General features: G+C 38.5%; 2 protein-coding genes across 10 annotated transcripts in view; one reads left to right on the forward strand and one right to left on the reverse strand.

Annotated features, from left to right (window-relative positions):
- ITGB3BP (integrin subunit beta 3 binding protein) overlaps nt 1–23,234 on the forward strand; it is an 82,823-nt gene that overhangs the window by 20,527 nt on the left and 39,062 nt on the right. The gene's annotated exons all lie outside the window — the stretch shown is intronic.
- Nucleotides 1–23,234, reverse strand: part of EFCAB7 (EF-hand calcium binding domain 7) — a 38,788-nt gene that overhangs the window by 11,196 nt on the left and 4,358 nt on the right. For 4 of the 9 annotated variants that reach the window (XM_077928644.1, XM_077928642.1, XM_077928643.1 and 1 more), the window contains exons 1-12: nt 21,805–22,054; nt 18,276–18,487; nt 18,014–18,100; nt 15,483–15,678; nt 14,493–14,617; nt 11,010–11,151; nt 10,451–10,560; nt 8,780–8,931; nt 8,468–8,601; nt 4,279–4,427; nt 2,361–2,570; nt 77–184 (exon numbers count right to left, since the gene is read on the reverse strand). In XM_077928644.1, coding sequence (XP_077784770.1) covers nt 77–184; nt 2,361–2,570; nt 4,279–4,427; nt 8,468–8,601; nt 8,780–8,931; nt 10,451–10,560; nt 11,010–11,151; nt 14,493–14,617; nt 15,483–15,678; nt 18,014–18,100; nt 18,276–18,487; nt 21,805–22,039 — 1,860 coding nt within the window. In that variant the 5' untranslated portion in view covers nt 22,040–22,054. Of the gene's footprint in view, nt 1–76; nt 185–2,360; nt 2,571–4,278; nt 4,428–8,467; nt 8,602–8,779; nt 8,932–10,450; nt 10,561–11,009; nt 11,152–14,492; nt 14,618–15,482; nt 15,679–18,013; nt 18,101–18,275; nt 18,488–21,804; nt 22,055–23,234 lie in introns of those variants that run through there. The other 5 variants (XM_028733209.2, XM_028733210.2, XM_077928645.1 and 2 more) reach the window with 4 other exon arrangements.

Raw genomic sequence — 23,234 nt, forward strand, 5'->3', positions numbered from 1 at the left:
ACATGTAAACTGCCCTTTGGACCCTGACAGGTCAAAAGGCAGAATATACATATCTTAAATAAATAGATGCAATTACCATCATGGAGTTGGATGCTACTTCAATGGCAAAAGTGTTGAGTCCTCTATTACTGACACAGTTTCTACTTTGCTCATTGTTGAGGTGAATTACTGTTTTGCTTTCAGACTGTTAAGAGAAAAGGAACTTTAGCATAAACACATTCAGAGTAGTATCAATCCATGGGATTAATATTAATGACACTACAAGAAAAAGCAAGACCATTAAGAAATTATCTAAATACTGTCCATTGAAAAGATCATAAACCTAGTATTATCTATGGGAGTTCTGCTTTTAACTCAAGCTATACAGGGCAGTGATTTTCAACCCCCTTGAGGCCCAGGGCCCATCTTTAAATTCAACCAGCAATATCAGATCAACTTATTTTTGTTTTGCTTCTTAAAAACTGTGTATGGCTTTTTATGTCCCTATCTCTAGCCTTAAAAAACCCAGTAAGAAAAATAAAATAGTGGTTTTGACAGTGGTTTGTTCCAGTTGTGTCATGGTCTATCGCCGGCAGTTCAGTACTGCCAAAGGCTGGTTTGGGAGTTGACTGTCCAAGGAGATCATGAATGTTTGTGAATGTCATTATAGGCCAATAATTCTCAGGCTCCAGGGCTTATTAGTGGGCTTCTGTGTATTTTTAGGCATTTTGAAGAGACAGAAACTCACTGCAAAGGCTTAAGAGGAAAGCAAAGTTGAACTTTAAATTAAAAGTTGCTTGGTTCCTCAGTAGTGCAGTGGCTGAAACAGAAATATCCAGGCATTAAACCATGTCATGCAGGGCAACCTGCAGGGTGGTCATAATGGCCCTGAATAACCAACAAGCATTATTATTATCATCATCAATATTGTTTGTTACATTTATTTCCCACCTTCCCTCCAAGGAGCTGAGGACAGCATACATGGTTATCTTCCAATCCATTTTCTACATATGTTCTTCACATCAACAGATTTAAAATAAAAAATGGAGCAGATTTATAGTCTAAGGTTGGATTGTTGGCAACTAAGTGGTTAAAGCTGTTGTAGAGGGAAATATAGACAAGAGGACCTTTGTTATTTGGACTACTCAGGTTTAAACGGATTACCATTTGTTATAGCATGTTTTAGTAAACAAAGTGCTTAGAAATATTTTATTATGGTAAGCATATTTTATCGTACGCACAAGGTCCTTAAATTTCATTTGTAAAGAACACTACAGAAAGTTTGGTCTATTTGCTTTTATCTGTTACTGAGCTAATGTGATATTGATTAGCCTGGATAAATAATTAAGTATAGAGTACACTGAAGACTAGCTGTTTGCTATTTTCCTTTTTTCATTTCTTAATATTTCATTGCTTATTTGGAATGGAATTCGTCGGCAATAAAATGTTTCACTAATATGGATACTGAATATATGAAAACTTGTAATGAGTTGAAATAAACCTAGTAAAGATAAATTGCAAAATATACAATGGAAATGCCCAATATACTAACTTTTCTAGTTCCTGAATATATACACAGAAATCAGGAAGGAGAAATGAAGAGTGTTCATTAGGCCAATTCACACGATCCATTTGATCCTTAAATTCAAACCTGTTCCCTTTCTTTGCTGTAAACCTAGTACTGTATAAATCTGGATATGGTGAACTGGTCATTAGGCAGGCTCCCCCCACCCACGTCCAGATTGACAGCATGCTGACAACAATCATCAAAGGGGAGAGCCTATCACAGGTTTGCTGACAATCTAGGCTACAAGTGGGGAACTTACCCTGCATCCTACCCAACTTTGAGATGTAGCTGGGGTCAATCACCTGGCAACATTAAGATGTCAGGCAGCAACCTGAGAAGAGATCACCTATGAAATCCATTTACAAGTGGTTTCAATAACAAGCTGTTCTGCAAAGGGACTTCCAATTGATGCATCTCTGGGCCCATCAGCTGACTTGAGCTGATTAGTAAACAGGCAAGAACACCCAATTGGCTCCACTGGACCGCCCATGCAGCTCTGACCTTGCCATCGCCCTGCCCCACCTTTATCCTGTAAACAGCATTGACACAGTCAGGAAGGCAGCAACATAGCACTGTCCCATTGACCCAGTCACACCTCATTTCCTGGCTTTGCTTGGTCAGAATTTACTGCTTACTGCATGTCTGGCTTCAACGTGAGAGTCCAGCTCAAGTCATTGACAACAAAGACCCTGAACTAGAAGGGTTAGATTGGTCCCAGTCTGACTGTGATAAGTCAATGGTAAAAATACAAAAAGAATTTGTAAGGAAATGCTTATGTAAGGGCTGTTCCTGTTATATATATTTCATACAATACCTTGTTTCCAATAACAGATGTGATCCGTGTATCACTTTTATAAGTGTAAATAACTATATTTTCACTGGCATCCATCGGCTTAGCGTCTCCTTTATTAGCCACGCTCATACAAATGGCTGTCTTAAGTTGCTCACCACCTGCTTCCAGACAAACAGGTTGAATCCTGGGTTTGCATTTTTCTGCATAGACACGAATGGAAAAGGGGCATGCCTATAAAGAGGGGGGGGGGGACATTTGTTATATCTATCATTGTAGATATCATATTTTGATCTATTCAATGAAACCAAATTTAAATCTTTGGGTAGGGGAATCTGAAAATGATCTTAGACCTGTTCTATTTGATGACCTAAAACTGCAAGATAGGCACAGCAATTGGTTTTAAAAGCCTTGAAAGCTCCTTCCCTGGTTAGTATAAGCTATGATTGTGACAATGCTACATAATGCTCCACTACAGTTAATGCTAACAATGGAGCAGGGAGGAGCCTGCTGTGCTCCCCTGTTGACTGAAATGGACCTTTATCTTATTTCCAAGCTATAATTGGGAACTACTTATCCTTACATGGTCATGGACAATATCTGAAGAGGTGGCATATGCATGCCAGAGAATATTCTGAGCTTCAGTTTTCGCTTCATCTGAAAAGCTGCTTTGCCTCTTTGGCCAAAGGAACTGCTGCAGCAAGAGCCACCACCCAAATGCCAGCTGTTTTTGGATTCAATTCCATATTGTCAGTCTCATTAGTCCCTTTTACCCGCTGGACTGGAGAAAGTTTTGGATGCTTTCCCTTTGGATAACAGATGTGGTGCCTTTCCTCTGGGTATCTATATGACACATAAACTATAAATTAATTTGTTATTCAACATCTTTATGAATGACATGGATGAAGGTATCGAGGGATGCTCATCAAATTTGCAGATTACACCAAACTGGGAGAGGTAGCTAAAGCAACAGAAGTCGGAATCAGGATGCAAGGTGACCTTAACAGATTGGAGAACTGGGCCCAAGCTAACAAAAATGTCTTCAATAGGGACAAATGTAAGGTTCTACAATTAGGCTGGAATAACCAGCTGCACAAATATAAGATGGGGGACATCTGGCTTGCCAGTAGTACTTGTGAAATGAGTTGAAGGGTCTTAATAGACCACAAGCTTAACATGAGTCAACAGTGTGATGCAGCAGCAAAGAAAGCTAATGCTATTCTAGGTTGCATCAACAGAAGCATAGTGTTTCGATCAAGGGAAAGAATAGTACAACTCTATTCTGCCTTGGTCAGATTACACCTGTATGGTGTCCAGCTCTGGGTGCCACAATTGAAGAAGGATATTGACAAGCTGGAACTTGTGCAGAGGAAGGCGACTAAGGGTTTGAAAATCAAGCCTTATGAGAGCCAGCTGAGGGAGTTTCAGGGAGCTTGGGAAAGGGAAGCTGAGATGAGATATGATATGATAACCATCTTCAAATATCTAAAGGGCTATCACATGGAAGACAGAGCAAGCTTTTTTTCTCCTGCCTCAGAGGGTAGGACCTGAACCAATGGCTTCAAGTTGCAAGAAAGGAGATTCTGAGTAAACATCAGAAAGAACTTTCTGACACCAAAAGTTGTTCAGCAGTGGAAGGGACCCCCTCGGAAGTTGGTGGACTCTCCTTCGTTGGTGGTTTTTAAAAGCAGAGATTGGAGGGGTACCTGTCATGGATGCTTTAGTTGAGATTCCTTCATTGCAGGGTGTTGGACTTGATGACCCTTGGGGTCCCTCCCAACTCTTCAATTCTATGATTCTATGATAACGTGCAAAACTTGAAGCACATGCTTACATTACGACTTTGTAACTGGTTCAACTTAAGATCAGCTTAATGCAGCAAAAACATTACAACTGCACATTGTGGCTACTTCCCCCTCACCTTGCCCAACACTTATCATACCTCAGTCAGTTCCAATGCTTTGTTGTAGCCCATTGACTGCAAAGTCATCCAGAGGCTGCTAAGATCCCTGCCTTGTTGACTGGCTTCCATGAGATTCAGATCCATAAATCCCTGTCTTGTGAGTTCATTGTTCTTCATATCAAAATTCTCTATTTAATAAGAAAACATAAGGCAAATATTTTCACAGGCTACAGTGGAAACGATCAAAATTGCCTGTATTCAGGAAAAACAAACATTGGATTCCATCTCTTGGCCCTTCCCATCCCTCTTTTCACTTTGCTGTTTGCCACAACTTGCTCCTCTCTTCCTTCCTTTCTTCACATTGCCTCCTACTGTAAGCTCCTTTAGGCAGGCCTGTGTCTTTTTGATTTGTGAAACTCTGTGAAGAACCGGCACTTTGATGGCAATGTTTGCATCAGCAGTGGAGAACCTATGGCCCTCCTAATATTGTTGGATCGCAACTCCCATCATCCCCAGCCGTCAAGGAAATAATAAGGGAAGACAGGAGCTATCATATATACCAGATTCCCCAGCCCTGGTATATATGTCAGTAATTATAAAGGTTTGATTTTGCATCCTTGTGTTTCAGAAAATTTGTTATGAAATGTATACATGACAAAGTTACTTATTTGGCTTCACTGAAAACTCAACATGCAAGAAATGACAAATTTAATGAGTTTCTCTTGAAATTATTTGAGGCAGTGGGTGGAGTTTTATCAGCAAATCAATAAAAACCTTGGCCACAAATTGTGGTTCGTTGTATGGTCTCTTATGGCTTTCTTCTTCCCAGGGCAAGCAGGGAAGAGCAAATAGGCCAAGATGGGCACATTCATGGTAAACTATTAACTATGATATACTGTGATGCATGAAAGAGGCTAATGGCCAATCCCCATTTTTGGAAACAGCAACCTAGATCAGTAGTAACCTCAATTTCTTCAGCAACACGAAGAAACAAAATATTGGCTTTTAAATCAGTGGAAGACAAGGTATTGCAAAGTAAATGAATACAGTATATAAACAATGTCTACAGTCTTCTGCCGTGTATAATTGTGGAGCGGGAACCACGTGGCAATCCTTGGTATGAGAAATGGATTGATATAAGAATGCCACTATTTTTATCTATGAAATTACCATTCACTTTCATCACTGAGAGAGGCTTTTATGTTATGGATGCTGTGAGCTCATATCTTAGATAAGTTTGATTTTTGAAAAGTAATATGGTTCCAATAATATTCAGCAAATTCTTCTAGCAAATTTTTGCTAGAAAACCAGGTCATCAAGCAAATACAAAATTAAAATGTTCTTAAAGCACAGAATATTTAAAAATGGATTTCTCATCTTCATTACAATGCTAATTCTTTACTATGTATTATTTAAAAGAGATTACCAAATGAATAAATCTAAGGGTTCAGGTGCTATTATAAACTGCTTGAACTTTGTTCTCAAGATTTATGAGGTTCATCTGAACCCTCCAGCTGATTAATTGCCAAGTAATCTATTCACAGCTTTTGCTGTTGCTTCCTTTTGACGGGCCCGCTAATCTTCTAAGTATTGTTGCTGTGTTTGTTCCAGAAAATGTAAGAATTAATGAGGAAGGGATATACATTCCCTTGTTCTCTGACTTGTGTCCCCTACTCTCAAATATATAAGAAACCAAATGCACAAAATGCAAAGCCAAATTTGAGAACTTTATGTCTGCCCAAAGGCTTGGGCATGTCCAGTGAGATTTTTATAATTCCCTTCTTTGAGCAACAGATTTTGAGATCTTCATGGAAGTCCCCTCAATTTCAATTTCCCTTGGGCATATGGAATTAGTCACATGGTCCTTTGGACTGAAGCCATCATATAAAGGATGTCTGAATTTGTGCTCCTTAATGAAAACATAAAAAGCTCTAAAGATTTTACAGAGTAATATGAAACAGGATCTGTCAAATGCTGAATATTTTAGCCGGAATTAACAAAGCACCGCAGCCTTTAAAATGTCTGTTTAAGCTGATGCAAGTCTACTGGTACACCTCATTAATTCCAGTTTCTATTTTGTGCTGTAATAATAACGAAGTTTCTCATAAGCATTAATGAATTTACCTTCATATCATCCATGTGTGAGATCATTTATTCTTAGCATGCAATTCCTAATTTGTGATACTGAAGGCCAAATTAGAAGTGACAATAAATTGAACTATGTCTGTGGATTATGAATAGTTGAATGCTTAGATGAAAGTCTCAGAAGGCATGCATGGTCATAGTTTTATCAAACGTATTTACAATCAAAAAATTCAAAACTGAGAATATACAGCACTCTGGGTGAGTAAGGGCTAATTCAATTCTCTTCCATGTCAGGAAATGCAATTCCTGCCATGCATGAACTCATTACGCACTTCCCAACATTAAGGAGAATGAGGTGGCATGCATTTGTGCACACATGCTGAACAGACATAGTTTTCAATGCGGTTACGTGAACCTCCTGAAATTTTATTTGCAATGAACTATATCTACATATATAGGAACATTTATGCAGCCAGATTTTTCCAAAGGTGTGAACACATTATAAAACTTTTTTTAAAAATGCAGTTGACATGAATGAATGAATGATTATGATGACCAAGCAGCCAGCATAACATGGGCCCTTTCATGCAATCACAAATCTATTCTGCCTCCCTTCCCCCTTTGAGTGCCAATATCTAAATATTCTTTTTTATGTAATAGAACCTGTATAGCTCATTTGGTTAGAGCACAGTGCTGCTAATGCCAAGGTTGCAGGTTTGATTCCTACATGGGACAACTGAATATTCCCTCATTGCAGAGGGTCCCTTCAAACTCTACAATTCTATGATTCCACCCATTTTCTTTCTAAAAGTGGAAGATACTTCAGCACTGGATTTCAAAACATGGTGGACACTAGTAGCAGGACATTTATGTGGAGGAGGATGGTAGGTTATATGAATTCTCATTTTAACATGGAAAGCTCTGTCTCTATACCAGTCTAGAAGTAATTTAAAATAAAAAAAGCTTTACAAAATAATGCAGGAAATGTGCTGGGAAGTATTTTGGTGAAGTCATGTATGTTAATCAACTGGTGCCTTTGACACAAAACCATATTTCTCCAGAGTCTGGAGTGGTGGCACAACAGATTTGACTCTTACCTTTGTACAGTAGATTACATTCCAGCCATGCAAAAGTAAGAGATTTATTCTCTCTCTCTCTCTCTCTCTCTCTCTCTCTCTCTCTCTCTCCATTCATACAAGCAAGGGGCATTATCACAATTCAAGCCAAACAACAACAGTTGAGGAGGGTGCAAAACAAATTCAGTAAGGGGGTGCGATCTGTGAAGGAAGCAAGGTCTGAGGAGTCTGAGGGCCACATTTGGTCCCTGGACCTGTGCTTTTCTACTCCTGCTCTGCACTGTAGAATATGTGCAGGAAAACATCACATTTTCCCATTAACAAAATATTGCTGCTTGAATGCTGGGGAAATGAAAAAGAAACATTACCTTAGGGCAAAGACATTTAGATCCCCTGCAACAAATGAATAACAACTGTACATTTACTGTGCAATAAAATGACCATCTGGAATGCCCCCCACAACTGACATGAGACTTACTGAAGCTGCAAGAGTAGAAGCCATGAGGAGATAAAGCAGTGGAGGGTTTGCCCCCTTTTTTTGTTATTCTCCAACATAACCCCCTATTAGGGACATCTTACAGTCTGACCTCAGGCAAGAGCAAAATAAAGCAAAAGGAAATGGGAGAGCTAGCAGGGAGACTGAAAATGACAGTCAGGGGACTGAAGGAGCTGCCTTTGATATTACAGAGATGCAAGCTAAAAGAAGAGGAAAGAAATGAATTTATGAAGTAATAGAAAGACCTCGTAACAACAGCACAAAGCAATAAGGGCGGGAAAGATGACAAAGCAATGTATGTCACACAGAGCTTAAGATAGTGAATTCTATGGTATATTTTCATTAGAAAAATAACGTTGCCCGTGAATACTTCCAAACTACATTAACCGTTAACAAACTATATTGTTCCTTCCATGTAGCCTCATGCTAATGAACTGTGACTCTATGTAATCAGCATTTCTATTTAATCATATGATTATCTGAATAATATTGCCAAAGGCATTCAGATAAAAATGATGCTGCACTTGGGCATAGAGAGGTTAAATTTGCATATAGATAATTTCAGTGTTACCTTTGCATATGGCCCAAGCTTCTTCATCACACTTTTCTCCACTAGTTCTCATTTCAAAGAAGTTGTTCTCTTCCAGGCTGAGAAAGCCATTCCCATCCAAATCAATCATTTCAAATATTTCTGATAAGGCTGCTCTGAAAGGTTGAAGAGAAAAAGCAACTCAACAGATTGTCTGCTTCCTTCATTTCATCCCTTGGACTCACTCATCAGTTCATTTCAGAAGACTGATTTCTTTGGGAGACAATTTTTTCAGCAAGATATTTTTGTTAAAATATGAAGAGCCTAAATTTCACAAAAGCTGGCCTGCCTTACCGGAACTCTTTGGTAGCTGTGAATTCTCCATCTCCATGTACAAGTTTGGCTTCTCTTCTAATTTGCTTTTTTGATTTTCTGAATCTACAGCCTGTGGTGAAAGGAATTACCCAATAGACACCACCTTCAAGTTCCCCTCTCCAACCAAAAACCTACCACAAAGGAAAAAGATAGATGCAGGATGTTTTAGATTTCTGACCGCCATCATTCTTTCTCCTCATACAAGCCCAACAAGTATTTGAGTTCATATCTTGTAGACCTTTCCCACATGTAGATCACATAGATTAAAAAAGGAACCAGAGATAATAAAGTAAGAGCCAATGAAGTGCACCGAATTGAGTTATGGACTCAGAAATGAGAAGCCTGTGCTCAAAAGCTCACACAGCATTGCTTCACCCTTTACAAGGCAACCTGGGTACACAAGTATTTGCTATAATAAATGTATAAAATGTGGAGGAGAGCTGCACATTCCCACTCTCTATAAAGTAGATTGGAATGCAGTGGATTTGGGCCCAGTTCCCTGACATGTTTTCTGGAAGTGAGCATATTTTCATGTAAACAAACAAACAATTTTATTTTATTTTATATGTTTATGTACCATTATATACTTAATGCTTAAGACAGTCTCTAAGTGGTTTACAAAGTAACAAATACAATATGTAAAACCTCGAAAACAGTGTGAGCATGGGGAATCTCTCTCACCAATTGTAGTTTTTCAAACACTGGAGAAGACAGCAGGTTCAGAGCTAACTTTCAGTGAGAAAATTATGTGTGGCCTTAGGATTAAACTCTCTGTACTCTGGCAGTCCTTGTACTCCTGCAACTACTTTTTGTAAACAAAGGGACGTGGCCAGTCCAAATATGTTTTTCAATCCTATCCTTAAAGTCACATATTGTTTGACCTTGATGAAAAGGGTTAATAGTGGCATTATATCACATACAAAACAGAGTACGCCAAATGTAGGGAACACTGCAATGGCCCTCCAAAAGAAATGTTATATTGAGGGAAGACATCAGCACTCTGCACCAGAAGCGGGTTACATATGTATACTTACTGTGCTAGCTAGCTAGCTAGCTAGCTAAATAAATAAATTGGACATAGAAGGCCTTGGACTCCTATTTATACTTGGTTTAAGAGAGTTCATATCTTGTAGACCTTTCCCACATGTAGATCCCATAGATTAAAAAAGGAATCAGAGATAATAAAGTAAGAGCCAGAAGAGAGAATCCATCCATTTGGATTGACTCACATCTGGTATAGGAGGAAATAAAAGTAATAAGCATTTGATTTATCTTAGTATTTCTACTACACTCACTTGAGGACAGTTTGGAAATTAAAATGAAAGAGTTCTGATGCTTATTCAAGTTCACATTTATGTGTTGTGAAGGAAATCAACAGTCTTCTCAGGCCTAACCAACATAAGTAACTTTTCAACGGGATTCTTCAGATTTTGGCTTTTATCATCTGTTCACAGGGGAAATATTTGAAAAGTATATAATTAACAGTGTATTAATTCTGTTAGGAATAACATTACGTTTCCTTGTCTACTTCATTGATAATTTAGCTATTTTCTCAATGGCAAAAGCACAAAGTACCAGCCATTTATAGATATCATTATTAATATGCTACATATATAAAGTCAGTAAAGGTAACTTAAAAATGTCTATGACCTCTTTATTCCGTAGCTCAGTGAAGCCGACAAGCTGTATGTTTTCTTCAGTTTCATTTTCTTTGAGTATATACAAAGCTGTGTCCACCACTAACCAAGGAGAGGGTTTTCCTATCAAAAAGCAAGCAAAATTGTACTAATAGTCAAAGATCTGTCATTAACTGAGTGATGCAGTTGAATACAGTGGTACCAAAAGAATCCATCGTGTTTTGCCCATTATCATTGTAAGGTCTCACATGCAGTGAAAACAGTTGCCATGCATGTTTGTGATTGAATGCATGTTTGCAGCATACAATCGATCAATCAATCAATCAATCAATCAATCAATCTTTATTGTGGTCAGAGACCAGACAGCAAAGCTAACAACAGCAGCATATGCCGCAAATATTAACATTTATGTTTTTGGTTTTTTTAAAAAATGCTAGAACTAAGAATTTGCAACCCTGCAATAGTTACATTTTATCTTGGGCTGCTCCGTTAATCCCTTGTGCAGTTCTATTACAGGGACATCTGCCAGTTTTCAACCCTTAGTTGTTGTTTTTTTAAAAAGGTATTCTTACCTTCCATTTGGCGAAGGTTCACAGGATTAATGGTAATGCATACTGTAGATCTCTGAGATAAAAACAACTTATATTTATGACTAATTATCTCTCCATTTTCCTCTAAGAAGAAGCATCCTTTGGACTGTGCATGTTGCCATTCCTAGAGACAAATCAAATAATTAATATATAAGAAGTTACTTAAATCCTTGTAAGGCAGTGACTTTGCTAGTCACTCCTACCATCTGTTGGCCAAGCGGTTCTTTAAGTCTTAAAAGGTTAGTGTTCGATCTTCTTTTGAAGATGTATTTTCCAAACCTTATTTACTGCATAATTCTTTGGATAATTGGAAACTGGAACATTCCCCTTCAGAAAATTTGCTTGCAACAACATCGTATCTTCTGATACAACTTAGAACAGTACTGCTAACAAGAGCAATAATAACACTTATAATTTATATGGCACTTTGAGTGTTGAGAGTATGCTACGTACATCATCTCAGTTATCCCTATAACGACGCTTTAAGGTTTCCAGTTTTATCCCACATTACAGACGGGGTTGCAGAGGATGAGAAAACAGTAACTTGCTAGGGCAACCTTGTAAATTCTTAGTCAAGACAATGTTTCAATCAGGTACATCTCACCATTCACCCTTGTTGAGACTGCACTATATTGGCTCCTAATATTTAAATGCCGGAGTGGATTTGTATGTCTCAAATAACAGGAAAATTCAGCTGCAATAATTCTGCAGATAACACTGTCTATGTTGTGGAAAGGATTGAAAAACTCAAAAAACCCCTAACTCTAGCCTGTTATGCTTCTGGAGAGCATAAGGTGGTGCTACAGACCCTGTATCTACTTGTAAACCAAGATAATATAGCATTCTTCAAACTGATATTTGCACATTGTATGGCTCGTTTCAATTTGCAGTGCAGAGTGTGACATGGGAAAGAACAAAATGTTGAATAATAAGGAACATCCACACTCTAAAAACTAAGATTAAATGGTAAAAGTGTATCAGGGAAATGGCCATGGCTTTTTAGCTTTGGGCACAATCAAATCAGAGAAAGTGCCATTCATTTTGCCTAAAATTCCCCATATATGATCCAATGAATTGAACAAGGCTTGTGGCTACAATCCTACTTACAGTTACTTTGGAGTAGGACTTGATACCATGTATGGGATAAAGCTGCATGATGCCACTCTGTTTGTTTAAGCATAGAATTACTTTTTCTACATGCCTTGCTAATTGATACTGCAAATTTAAATCATAGGAATGGTTATACTGGAAAAAGTATACTTGTCTATGCCTAAATCCAAGAGAAAAGTTAACCCAAGTCAAGTGACAAATCATAAATGATGGCATCTACTGCTGTTTGCGATGAATTCAGGCATGGAATTCACCAAGTTTTCTGGTTTACAATATTTCAGATGGATTTTGCTTTTTTACATATTCTTCTACATTTATTTCATAACAACCTATTCCTACATTCATTAGAACACTTACCGTATAAGGGGATCACAGGTTCTATTGCTCTTTTATATCATATTATTACGGAGTTGCCTATCTTCAGTACAGGACATTTGACTAAGATGGATATTTTTGCAATTTATCACATACACTGCTAAATTTTATATTACATAACTGGAAGGGCTCTACTATGAATGCTTTGCTGTTATTCTTATGTGGTAGACTGGAGGCAGGGTGGGGTTAAAGCATATAGATGAATGTTCCTCATAATTTATCAAGCTTTCCCGATTGTCAGGGATGTCTGCAATTAGAAATTGCAATGGCTTGGAAATTTATCATATATTCCTGATTTTTTTTAATTTGCCACATAACCTGTGCATGCTGCAATAACCAGTGTACAGTAGACATCCAAGTGTTATTTGGGTTTCAGCTTTCTGCTGCACCTTGTGATGGGAAAGGAAATTCACATATATCCCCTATTTGAAGCTGGGGACCACACAGTTCCCCATGTGGGGCAAGAGTCTGCTTTCCTTCTTTGTGTATTACATGTAGTGGGAAAACAGTTGAAGTGGAACTGGTACCTAATGGTTTGAGGGAATTGTAGTGCTCAGAAAAATACTGGGAAATATCCAGACACCCCTCAGCTGATCCTGTCCTTTCTAGCAGTGCCCACCTGTTAGGAAACCAAACCTTGTTTCGGAATACTCCTGTTCCACCAGCAAAAACACCTCATGCACAAATAACTATCAGCAGAATACTATTAAGAGATACACAATGGGGTGCAAGTCAAAAGAACGACGATGAACTTTTATTAGCAAAAATTTAATAGAAACCTACTCAGAACACTAAACTCATCTTTGGGAACTTCACTATTTAAGCAGGGAATGGATCACTCTTGTGATGACCAATCTGATCATTTGCTAACAGCTTAGAAAGCTAGTTTTCATTACCATCTAATAGGTTGTTGAAACTGAACCAATTACAACTAGTAGAAAACTACTGTATGTGTTTTTATAACCAACAACATATCATCTTTGAACATACTGGAATTACAGGCTAAATTGCATAGGGGTTTGGATACCTAAACACACAGAAAAAAATCCTTGGAGAGGATGCTTTTAAATTTTAATATAGAACAAATGTCACTGTCTAGCAATGTTAAAGATATAAAGGACTTCAGAGTTCAATAACAAATACAGAGTTGTTATTTGAAACAAAAATGTAACTCAAGAGAACAATCAGTTCAGTCTTCTAGCTGCAGTTATATTATGTGGTCATAACCATTCGTTCTCCCTTACACAGAGGTCTCAAGGTGCACATTTTTAATGTATCTTAGCAGTTTCCAGTTAATGTTTTATATTTCTCTAGCTATTATTTTCTGCTGAAAGAAAACTAGTAAAGGTTGAATCAGGAAAGGGAAAACAAAGGGAAAAGATCAATATTAACACTCTACAAATATTGACTTAGCAAAGTGACTTTGTTGTCTTTCTCCCTTAGGAATGGTTATTGAATGAATGACTTATTTAAAAGAAATTACTTGTAAAACTTATTAGTCTAAATAACAGTCAATATTTTCAGGCTACAGTGTATATTTACCAATTAATGTCTTCTGATCTGGGTACATTTGAAGATATTTATTTCCAATTACCTTGCCTATAGAGGGTTGTGATATATAATCTTTCAGGCTACTTAAGCATTTAAAGTACTAATAAATTATTCAATTTTGCATTTCTCAAACAGTCATTAACAATTTTATCCAAGAGTGCTTTCCTTTATAGAAAAACATGTTTTGTTCTAGCAAACCTTCACACCTGAAAAATGATCCTAAATAACGGGATGTCAGCAAAACCAACATTATATAAAAATGTTTATAATGTTTTGCAACCAGAAATCTCTGTGTGCTGTGTTGCTGCCCTTGACAAGCAGTTAATAAAACATAAGCTATAAAAGAGAGAAAAATTGCTTTCTATTTAAAATGCAATGTCTATACCTGGTGAGGGGGAGCAAGAGTCAAACTAAATTAACGAAGTCTACCTTTGCAGCATTTGCCTCAATGAGCTTCGAATGTTTGTTGCTGCTGGCACCCATACTGATAGTGGAAGACACAGATGCTTTGCAACTTGGAGCTGAGGAACATTGTGAAGAAGTCTTGCAGTGACCTACAATTGCAGAGTTTTATTTATAGCACCTTATTTATGAATATTTACATTCATCAAGTGAGAAAATAGATACAGAATGATAAATATACCTTATAGTAGTTAATCTGGTCTGGTAAACTGATTTGTGTTTTGCTGGGCCAGTAGATGCACTGGAAAAATTTGGTACCTGCTTTGATTTGCACTGAACCTGCCAAGTCTACTGGTAATGAATCTCCAACCCAGCAGCTGCCAAGTGATATTTGCACTAAAAGATTAGAGAATCTATCAAATCTATTAATTCAAACATTAAATAACCCATATCACAAAGTTGGTGTCATATAATACTGTGCTAAATCTTATCAGGGTAAGGCCAAATTTAAATTGTAAACTGCCCTTTTATTAAATAGAGTGGACATTCTGCCAGCTTTCGGTGAACCAGCCATGCAGGAAAAGTTCATTTGCCAAAACACAACATATGGAAGATCTCTGGTCCAAGGTTTGTTCTTAGCTTATTTGGAAAAAAACAAACTGCAAGTAAGGTTCAGAAGACATGAAAGCCAAACTGTAGCTTGCTTCTTCTGTGGCATTGCAACAGCAGCAGAAGAGTGCTATTGGGATATGCTGTGTGAATGGGGTCACTCAAACATTAATCAGCTAATGCTAGAGAAAGAAAAATGCTGAAATGAGGGATGTAGCAAAACTTCTTTTGAGCCTAGGGCTTTGGAAATAACAGAGACATTTCTACCACTGATAAAGCAAATATTTTTAGTGAAATAAATGAACACACATTTCCAAAAAAAAGAGGGGAAAAACTATATCCAAGGTGTCACGTAGAGGGGAAAAGACGCTCCATGAACTAGAGCTTTCTTGCTTGAAAAATTATTACCTCTTTTTAGCATTGGTTTGGATTCTGTTTTCCTTGCAGTTTTTGGTATTGTTTTTGATATTAGTGATGTAGCCAGTTCTGATGAAGTCTCAAGTTGACTTCCAAACTGCTGACGCTTCAGTTTACTGTCAACCTCCAGTTTCTCTAGTGCGTTCTTCAGACATTGCTCATTGGTTGTCATATACAATTTACAAAACTGTAAACAAAACACACACACACACCTTGGTCTCTTAAGTATTTTAGAAGGAAAATAAACAAAGGCACTACTAAGCAAGAAATAGATCAACAGATAAAAAATATTTCTTCTGTTAGGACAATCCTCATCTTGCTTTCATGAATCAAACTGACCACTCTCCAGTGGCACAATAAAATGGAGACATGATTCAATGAGGAGATCATACCACTGAGAGAAAATAAAAATGAAAGGTACCCCAAGATAAGATTTATATTGTCTACCAGACATATTTGTGGACAGACTGGCTTTTTATGTCTAATTTTAAATGAAGGAGTTTTCTTTTCTTTTCTATGAGTCTAGATGGGAAACTTTAATGAACAACAGTCATTTCAGATAAGGTAAACTCCAAGATTAACAAACTCCAGATAACATAAAATTAACAGTTGCATTTTTTAAAAGAACATTGCTTTAGCTATGGCCAGAAAGATAGTATTGTGATAGATGGCACAGCATACTTGTGAAAGTATTTGGAAAGAACAGCCTTTAATCAACACTTATTTTAACACATATACATTCCTTATCCCATTTTTCTTTGTTAAAAAAGGGATGTTCTTCTATATTCACTGTGAACTCTTACGAGAAAAAGACATTGTCAATATAGCTCGATGGGATACTACTCCTGTTCTGACACTCTCTACACTCCTTCTATTTTTAAGTATTAAGCTTGATGTCTGCCATAAATATATAGTTGTATATAGGGTTGTGTCCAAAGGTTTATGTTTGCAAGCAGAACTGAATTCTGCTCACACAATGGGATATCACCTGCCTCTCCTCCCCCCGCAGTCTTCAAAATCTGCTTTGGAGGACTGGGGGACCCTGCAGAGCAGATCTGGGGAGTGAGTGAAGGTTGCAGGGAGGAGAGGGATGAGGAGAGGGATGACTTGCTGCATGAGCACAAGTCTGCCAGTGCAAGTTTGGATTTTGCTTATACATGTATGATCTAGCCAAGATTCTTGCATTGCAGGGAGTTGGACTAGATGACCCTTGGGGTCCCTTTCAACCCTATATTTCTATTATTCTAATACACTGAGGCTTACAGAGACTCTCCCATTAGTAAAAAGCTTCTTCATTTCTAGCATATTGAAAGAGTGTCACATGAGAGAATTGACTGCATATTCAGAGAAGCTCTTTCATTTGCACAAGTTCCTTCTCAAGAGATTCTTATAGCCTACTAGAGTTTCATGCTACAGCATGCATCTTCCTTATTTATCATGGTTGTCATACTATAACACAACCTCTGATGCACTGTGGTGCCTCACTGTGAGAAGTCTTACACTCCCTTGCCAAGCAGCACATTGAATAGCACCAATACATTTTCTCCCTCCACTCCTAGTACTTTGCATCCAAGACACAGTGTGTGATAAGATATTTATAAGTACTAGCTACATTACCATATTAATAAGCATACTTCAAGGTTGCAAACCTATACCTTTACTTTGTCAAAGGCCAACCACACTGAGCTCTATTGTTCATGTCTGCAACATGAAGAGCTGTTCTAATATATCACAACTAAAAACTTGCAATTTTTTAGTGCCTGACATACTTTTCTCTGAAAGCATGCACTGACAATCAGATCCTCTAACACCTATGTACAGTGGTGCCCCGCAAGACGAATGCCTCGCAAGACGAAAAACCTGCTAGACGAAAGGGTTTTCTGTTTTTGAGTTGCTTCGCAAGACGATTTTCCCTATGGGCTTGCTTCGCAAGACGAAAACGTCTTGCGAGTCTTGCGATTTTTTTCGCTCCCCCCCTTCTTCTAAGCCGCTAATAGCCTTTTAGCCGCTAAGCCGCTAAGCCTTTAATAGCCGCTAAGCCGCTAAACCGCTAATAGCCCTAATCCGCTAAGCCACTAATAGGGTTGCTTCGCAAGACGAAAAAACCGCTAGATGAAGAGACTCGCGGAACGGATTATTTTCGTCTTGCGAGGCACCACTGTATCACATTCTGAACTGCTGTAACCTCCTTTGAAACGATTACTAAAAGGTGACCAGAAAACTTTGACACCATGGAAATATCCTATTAGGCGTTTAAGAACCAAATCACTCTCACTTATTCAGCCTCACCTCTTTCTTGTTTAAGCCCCCTGAACAGCATGTCAGGGCTCAGGGGACCTCCACTTTTATAAGCTGCTTTCCCCCAATTTTTACCCATTCCGACTCCCAGTCAAGACTGCACCACATTGAAGACCTTTCCTGAGGGTGTAGTGGGAAGGAGAGGGCAGGAAATCCCCAATACAAAAGCACATGTCTGTTCAAGTAACTTTAGATACAAACCTATGTAGTCTTATCCACTATACCTTGTAATAATCAAACTTTCCATCACTGTTCACTTCCACCAATTCGGTGATTGCATTAACTTCATCTGGGGTCATTTTTTCACCTCTCTAAAAAAAAAAAAGTCAGCTTCACTTGCAAAGCAATGAAGGAAAAACACTGCAATATTTAGTTATTATGCCTCCCCACAAACAGTAATGATTTATTAAAGCTTAAACATATTTCCTCTGTGGTTTATTTGAATTGTTAAACGTATCAGTCCTAACTACCCTTTGAGGTACTTACAGTTGTAAGAAGTTTATGCAGCTCACTATGTAAAATACAGCCCTCATTATTTACATCTATTTTTGCAAATGCTTTGAGCAGCTCTGTTTTCCTAACAGGTTCTTCTTGTTTTAAGATGAAGCAAAAATCATCAAAATTCAGTGTGGTGGTTTGCAGCGTCCAGTATTTATTAACTGTCTTCTGAGATGGATTTCTTCCAGCTTGCTGAAGTACTGCAAAATAAAGCAAAAGAAAAAAAAGAAGAAAAAAGAAGAAGAAGCATTTAGTGACACTGACAAGACTGTGTATATATCATTTTCTTAAAACACTCTAAGTAGATACTACTGCAAATTACTCTTTTCTACTCCTGTAACCCCACTGTGCATTAAAGGCCCACCAGTGCAATTCCAGGAGGTACTTAATAGCTAGTATTTGTGCAATCCTTCCTGATGCAGCAGGTGCTGGTGCAAGAACAATGTGACTACCAGGGCTGGTCCAAGACATTTTGGCACCCGAGAGTGAACTACAAAATGACCACTAGCAGGGGGAAAGGAATGAATGAAGATCTACAACAGGAACAAGAGGGTAATAAGTATATATATTGGAAAGAAGGGTGGGAGGAGACAAAGTAGTGCCTCCGATTTGCCAAAAGGCTGCTGTAGAGGCATCATGGGGGGGCGCAGCTGTCAAGGAGGCAGCGCATCCAGCCTCCAAGGATGTTCTGCAGCTGTTGCTGATATTATGCTTAAGAGCTTGAAACTGCCTAACGGAACTTTCAGCTTCTTTTCCTTTTTAATAGCAAACCCCAATGATGAGTAACAAACTACTTTTGAATTCTGCCTATATTCCAAAATAGTTTGTCCGGAAGGCTTTTGTTTTAAAAGTGAAGTCTAAAGGCCTGTTGGGCATTTGAACCTAGTTGCATGGGTTGCTGAATTGTGGTAATTGCCTGCAAGGTACATTTTGCTATGTGGTTGGGTTTAGCTTCTTGGGAGGCAATTTGGCATCCCTCTTCAAGATGATATTCAAGTAAAAAAAAAAAAAAACACTTTAAAACTCCAACTCTCTTGAAATATATTGTGAAATTCTGCTGGGTGGTATATTATTTATACTTACTGGGAACTCAGTACTTTCTGTGAACTGCTAACTAGTCTCCTCAGACTATTTTTATAAGAAGTTCTTTTCTTGTACTCTTTAAATGTACCTGATAAAAAGACTTGGACTCTGATAAGTGTCTACAGAGACATTTTAGCTCAGGACATTACATTACATTTCATAAAATAAGTACAACTCATATAAACAAGAGTTTGAAGAACCAGGTTGTAGATTACAAAGCAGAATCTGTGTTATTAATCAAACTCCATATAACCAATGCCATTCTGGTGATTTTATTCCTAGCTAGAACTGAACTCTAAGCCTCGACACAAATCTGTAATGGGCTAAAACATATTTGTTTGTTTTTTCTAAAGATCCAGACATCTCGTTAAGAATATGGAAAGCTTGAACTCTCCGTTGTCTTTCCTAAACTGACCTTGAAGTGCACATGGCCAAACACATGCCCTGTACCCAAGTGACATATGGACAGAGATGAAAGAAATAGCATAAAAAGAGCAAGTGAGCATTTGTTCACACCATTCATATTTAAAATCCAGATTATATGATGCTAACACAGATTTACAAACTGATTCTACTAGCCTGATATTAGAGTCACACCATGTAAGGCTAATGTATAAGAACTTTGACTCTGAAACCATCAGAGTATTGTGTAAAAATGTAGAAGGTGGGATGTAAAGGACATTGATCCTTTGATGTATATTGATGCCAATATATAACTAATTAATAGCATCAACTGCAAAGAAAAGACATTACAACAGGATGCAGTGTTTATCAAATTTTTATACTTTTGTTCTCTTTTAAACTTATGCTACTGTCTATGTAACATTCCAATGCACCACCAATAATCTGTTCCACAGGTGAATTTGTGTACACAACCATGTCTTTACTGTCCATTCTGTCTCCTATGTCATTTAGTTTCTATATGAAACCATTGGGAGCTGTCATCTGGGGATTTGGAACATGGTGTCATAAGTATGCTGATGACACGTGGCTTTATTTCTCCATTCCATCAGAATCAGGAAAGGCTGCAAAAGTGTTGGACGGGTATCTGGAGGTAGTGATGAACTGGATGGGGGCCAAAAAAACTGAGGTTGAATCCTCATAGAAGTGCTGTAGATGGGTAGTTCCCATGTCTGGTCATTAAGTGTACATCCTGTGCTGAGCAGCGTTTTGCTACCCTTGAATATGAGGTTTGCAGTTTAAGAGTATTCCAACTTATCACTGGATTCCAACTTGTTAATGGAGTCTCAAATAGCTTCTGCGTCTAGGAGTGCTTATGCCCAGATTAGGCTGGTTCATCAGCTATAGCTGCTCCTGGACTGGGACAACTTGGTCTCAGTTGTCCATGCTATAGTGATCTCCTGCTGGGACCACTGTAATGTGTTCTATGTGTGGCTGTCCTTGAAGATGGTCCAAAAGCTGCATCTAGCGCAGAATGTGGTGGCTAGGTAGATAAATGGGGCAGTCCAATGAGATCCCAGTGCTGAAAGGACTGCACCGACTACCAGGGAGTTACTGGGCTCAATTCAAGGCATTAGTACTACCATATAAAGCGCTAAATGGTTTCAGACCCAAGTACTGAAAAGAGCATCTTCCCTAATACTAACCATATCAGACTATGATTGGCAAGTGAGGCCTCACTGTTGGTGCCACCACTGGGAACTACCTGGTTGGCACTGAGCTGTTGCAGGGCCTTTTCATTGGTGGTCCCTCAGTTGTGGAATGCCCTGTCTAGTAAGGTGTGCCTGTCTCTATGATTATAAACTTTCTGCAGAAATTTGAAAACTTTCCGAGCCCCACACTGAGCAAACGATTCCTGCATTGAAGGGGGTTGGACGAGACGACCCCCATGGGCCCTTCCAACTCTACAAGTCTATTATTCTATATCATGCTGGAATGATTTTTTTAAAAAAGAAACTGATGCCTTGGTTTAAAATTAATTTGCAACTTTTCCCATGAACAATAAAATTATACTGATTTATATAGCATAGCATAATCTATGCATGCAGAATGAGTAGGGTTGTGTCCTTTCTGTGTATCCATCGAAAACAATATGCAAAGTGGCTATTGCCACTCAGTGGAAATAAACTTACTTCTCCTCACCTTTCCTAGGGAGAAGAGAGTTAGGTACAGATACTGTTTTGAACACAGTAAGATGCTTGGCCTGATTTTCTTTCCTTGGGCCCCCCTAGCGTGTCTCCCTAGTGTGCAGCAAGGGCAGGACACCTGGGGTTCTCCCTGAAGCACTTCAGTGAGTGTCCACCCAACAGTGCTTTGATTATAGAGAAATATGGCACATGAATCGTACCAAGGTTTCTTAGATCCATTAAAACAGTTAACATGTGCAAGATACTATAAGGACTCAAATATATTATCCACTGCTGGAATTCAAGATTTCTCCCAAACTGATAACAACTTAAAAAAATACACTCACCCAAACACAGTTGTTCTTTTGATTTAATGTTTTCTAAGCTGCTTTTGAAGACAGCTAAATAGGCTGCTCTGCAGTTCTTATAAAATGTCTCCTCTTCATAATTCTGGGATCTTTTTGCTTGAGAACTTTCCTGGGATGGGGTCTGATCACTGAAGAGGGATGCATTGCTCTCCTGACTGCCAGCCATCCTGTGAATAATGCAAACATATCTAGAGCCTATTTCTTTTATTTGCATATTTCAGTATCACATCACCATCTGTCCATCCCTCTCAGGTGGGAGGGAGTGTTTACTGGACTTTGCTGTGAGCTTCTGCTTCTGCAAAAATGGGAATAGTCTGCAAATATGCTTTGACATATATGTTTGCATTTCTTTTTAGAATATTTATATACCTTTGATAGCCATCATTTTCAAAGCCATTCACAATAATAAAATCAGATTTGCAGGTGTCTCATATTGCCCTCACAATGATATACCCAGCATACCACACACTGTCTAATCTACAAAATGATATTGTATGGCTCCTTGTTCTGTTTCTATCAAAAGCTGTGGCAATGAAGGGTGGTCTGTGGAGTGGAGTTGTTTTTCAAAGCCTCCTTTCCCCAGTCCCTGAGTTTTCCTGCAGCCGCTACAGCGGCTGAAAATTTTGCAGAAAGTATCATTGGCTCCCAACTCTTAGAACTCTCCAGAGAAATGGGGTTTCTCTACCCAGCTTCCAGAGAAATAGAGTTTCTCTACTGGAGTTCCTCTGAAACAGCTGGGAAATTCTATTACATAAAAGTTTACACATTACACTGTAACACAGTATAGATGCAGTGGAGAATGAGGCATGAAGGTGGGATTATTATGGCAGGACATCCCATAATGACTAAGACTTGCTCTGCAACAAAGTATTTTTTACCTTATCTTTTTAAAATCCATCTCATGCCTGGCATGAGTGCATAGTAGGTGCAAGAAAAACACCCAAAATTCTTGTACTTGCAAGCTCCCTGAGTTGTGTACATCTGCTGCCTCACACTAGAATCAGCTTTTGGCATACCACTGAAAATGCCATTTCCCCAGTATCTACCAGTGTGCGTTGAAAGATGAATCCTGCATGTGGCTGGCAGGTGCACTTGACCAGCTGCCCGCGGGCGAGCAGCCAACATGTGCTGGATTGCCATGTGGATAGGCTTCTCATTCTATTGAAATGGATTTGATTAAACACAAATCCTGGCTTTGATGAAATGTATGGGAATTTCTGTCCCTAGCAAAGGCAACATTTCCACCTTAAGCTGTTCTAAAACTGGTGGTTTATAAGGTAGTGGTTTCCAAACCTTTGACCTTCAAGGTACCATTTCCACAGCAACTCATCTGTCAAACAAGCCCTGAACATCCACCATGAAGCTCCCTGCATTGCAAGTGATTCTGGGGCATGTTCTAGAATAAGCTC

This window comes from Podarcis muralis, chromosome 5, assembly GCF_964188315.1.
Source record: "Podarcis muralis chromosome 5, rPodMur119.hap1.1, whole genome shotgun sequence".
Lineage (NCBI taxonomy): Eukaryota > Metazoa > Chordata > Lepidosauria > Squamata > Lacertidae > Podarcis > Podarcis muralis.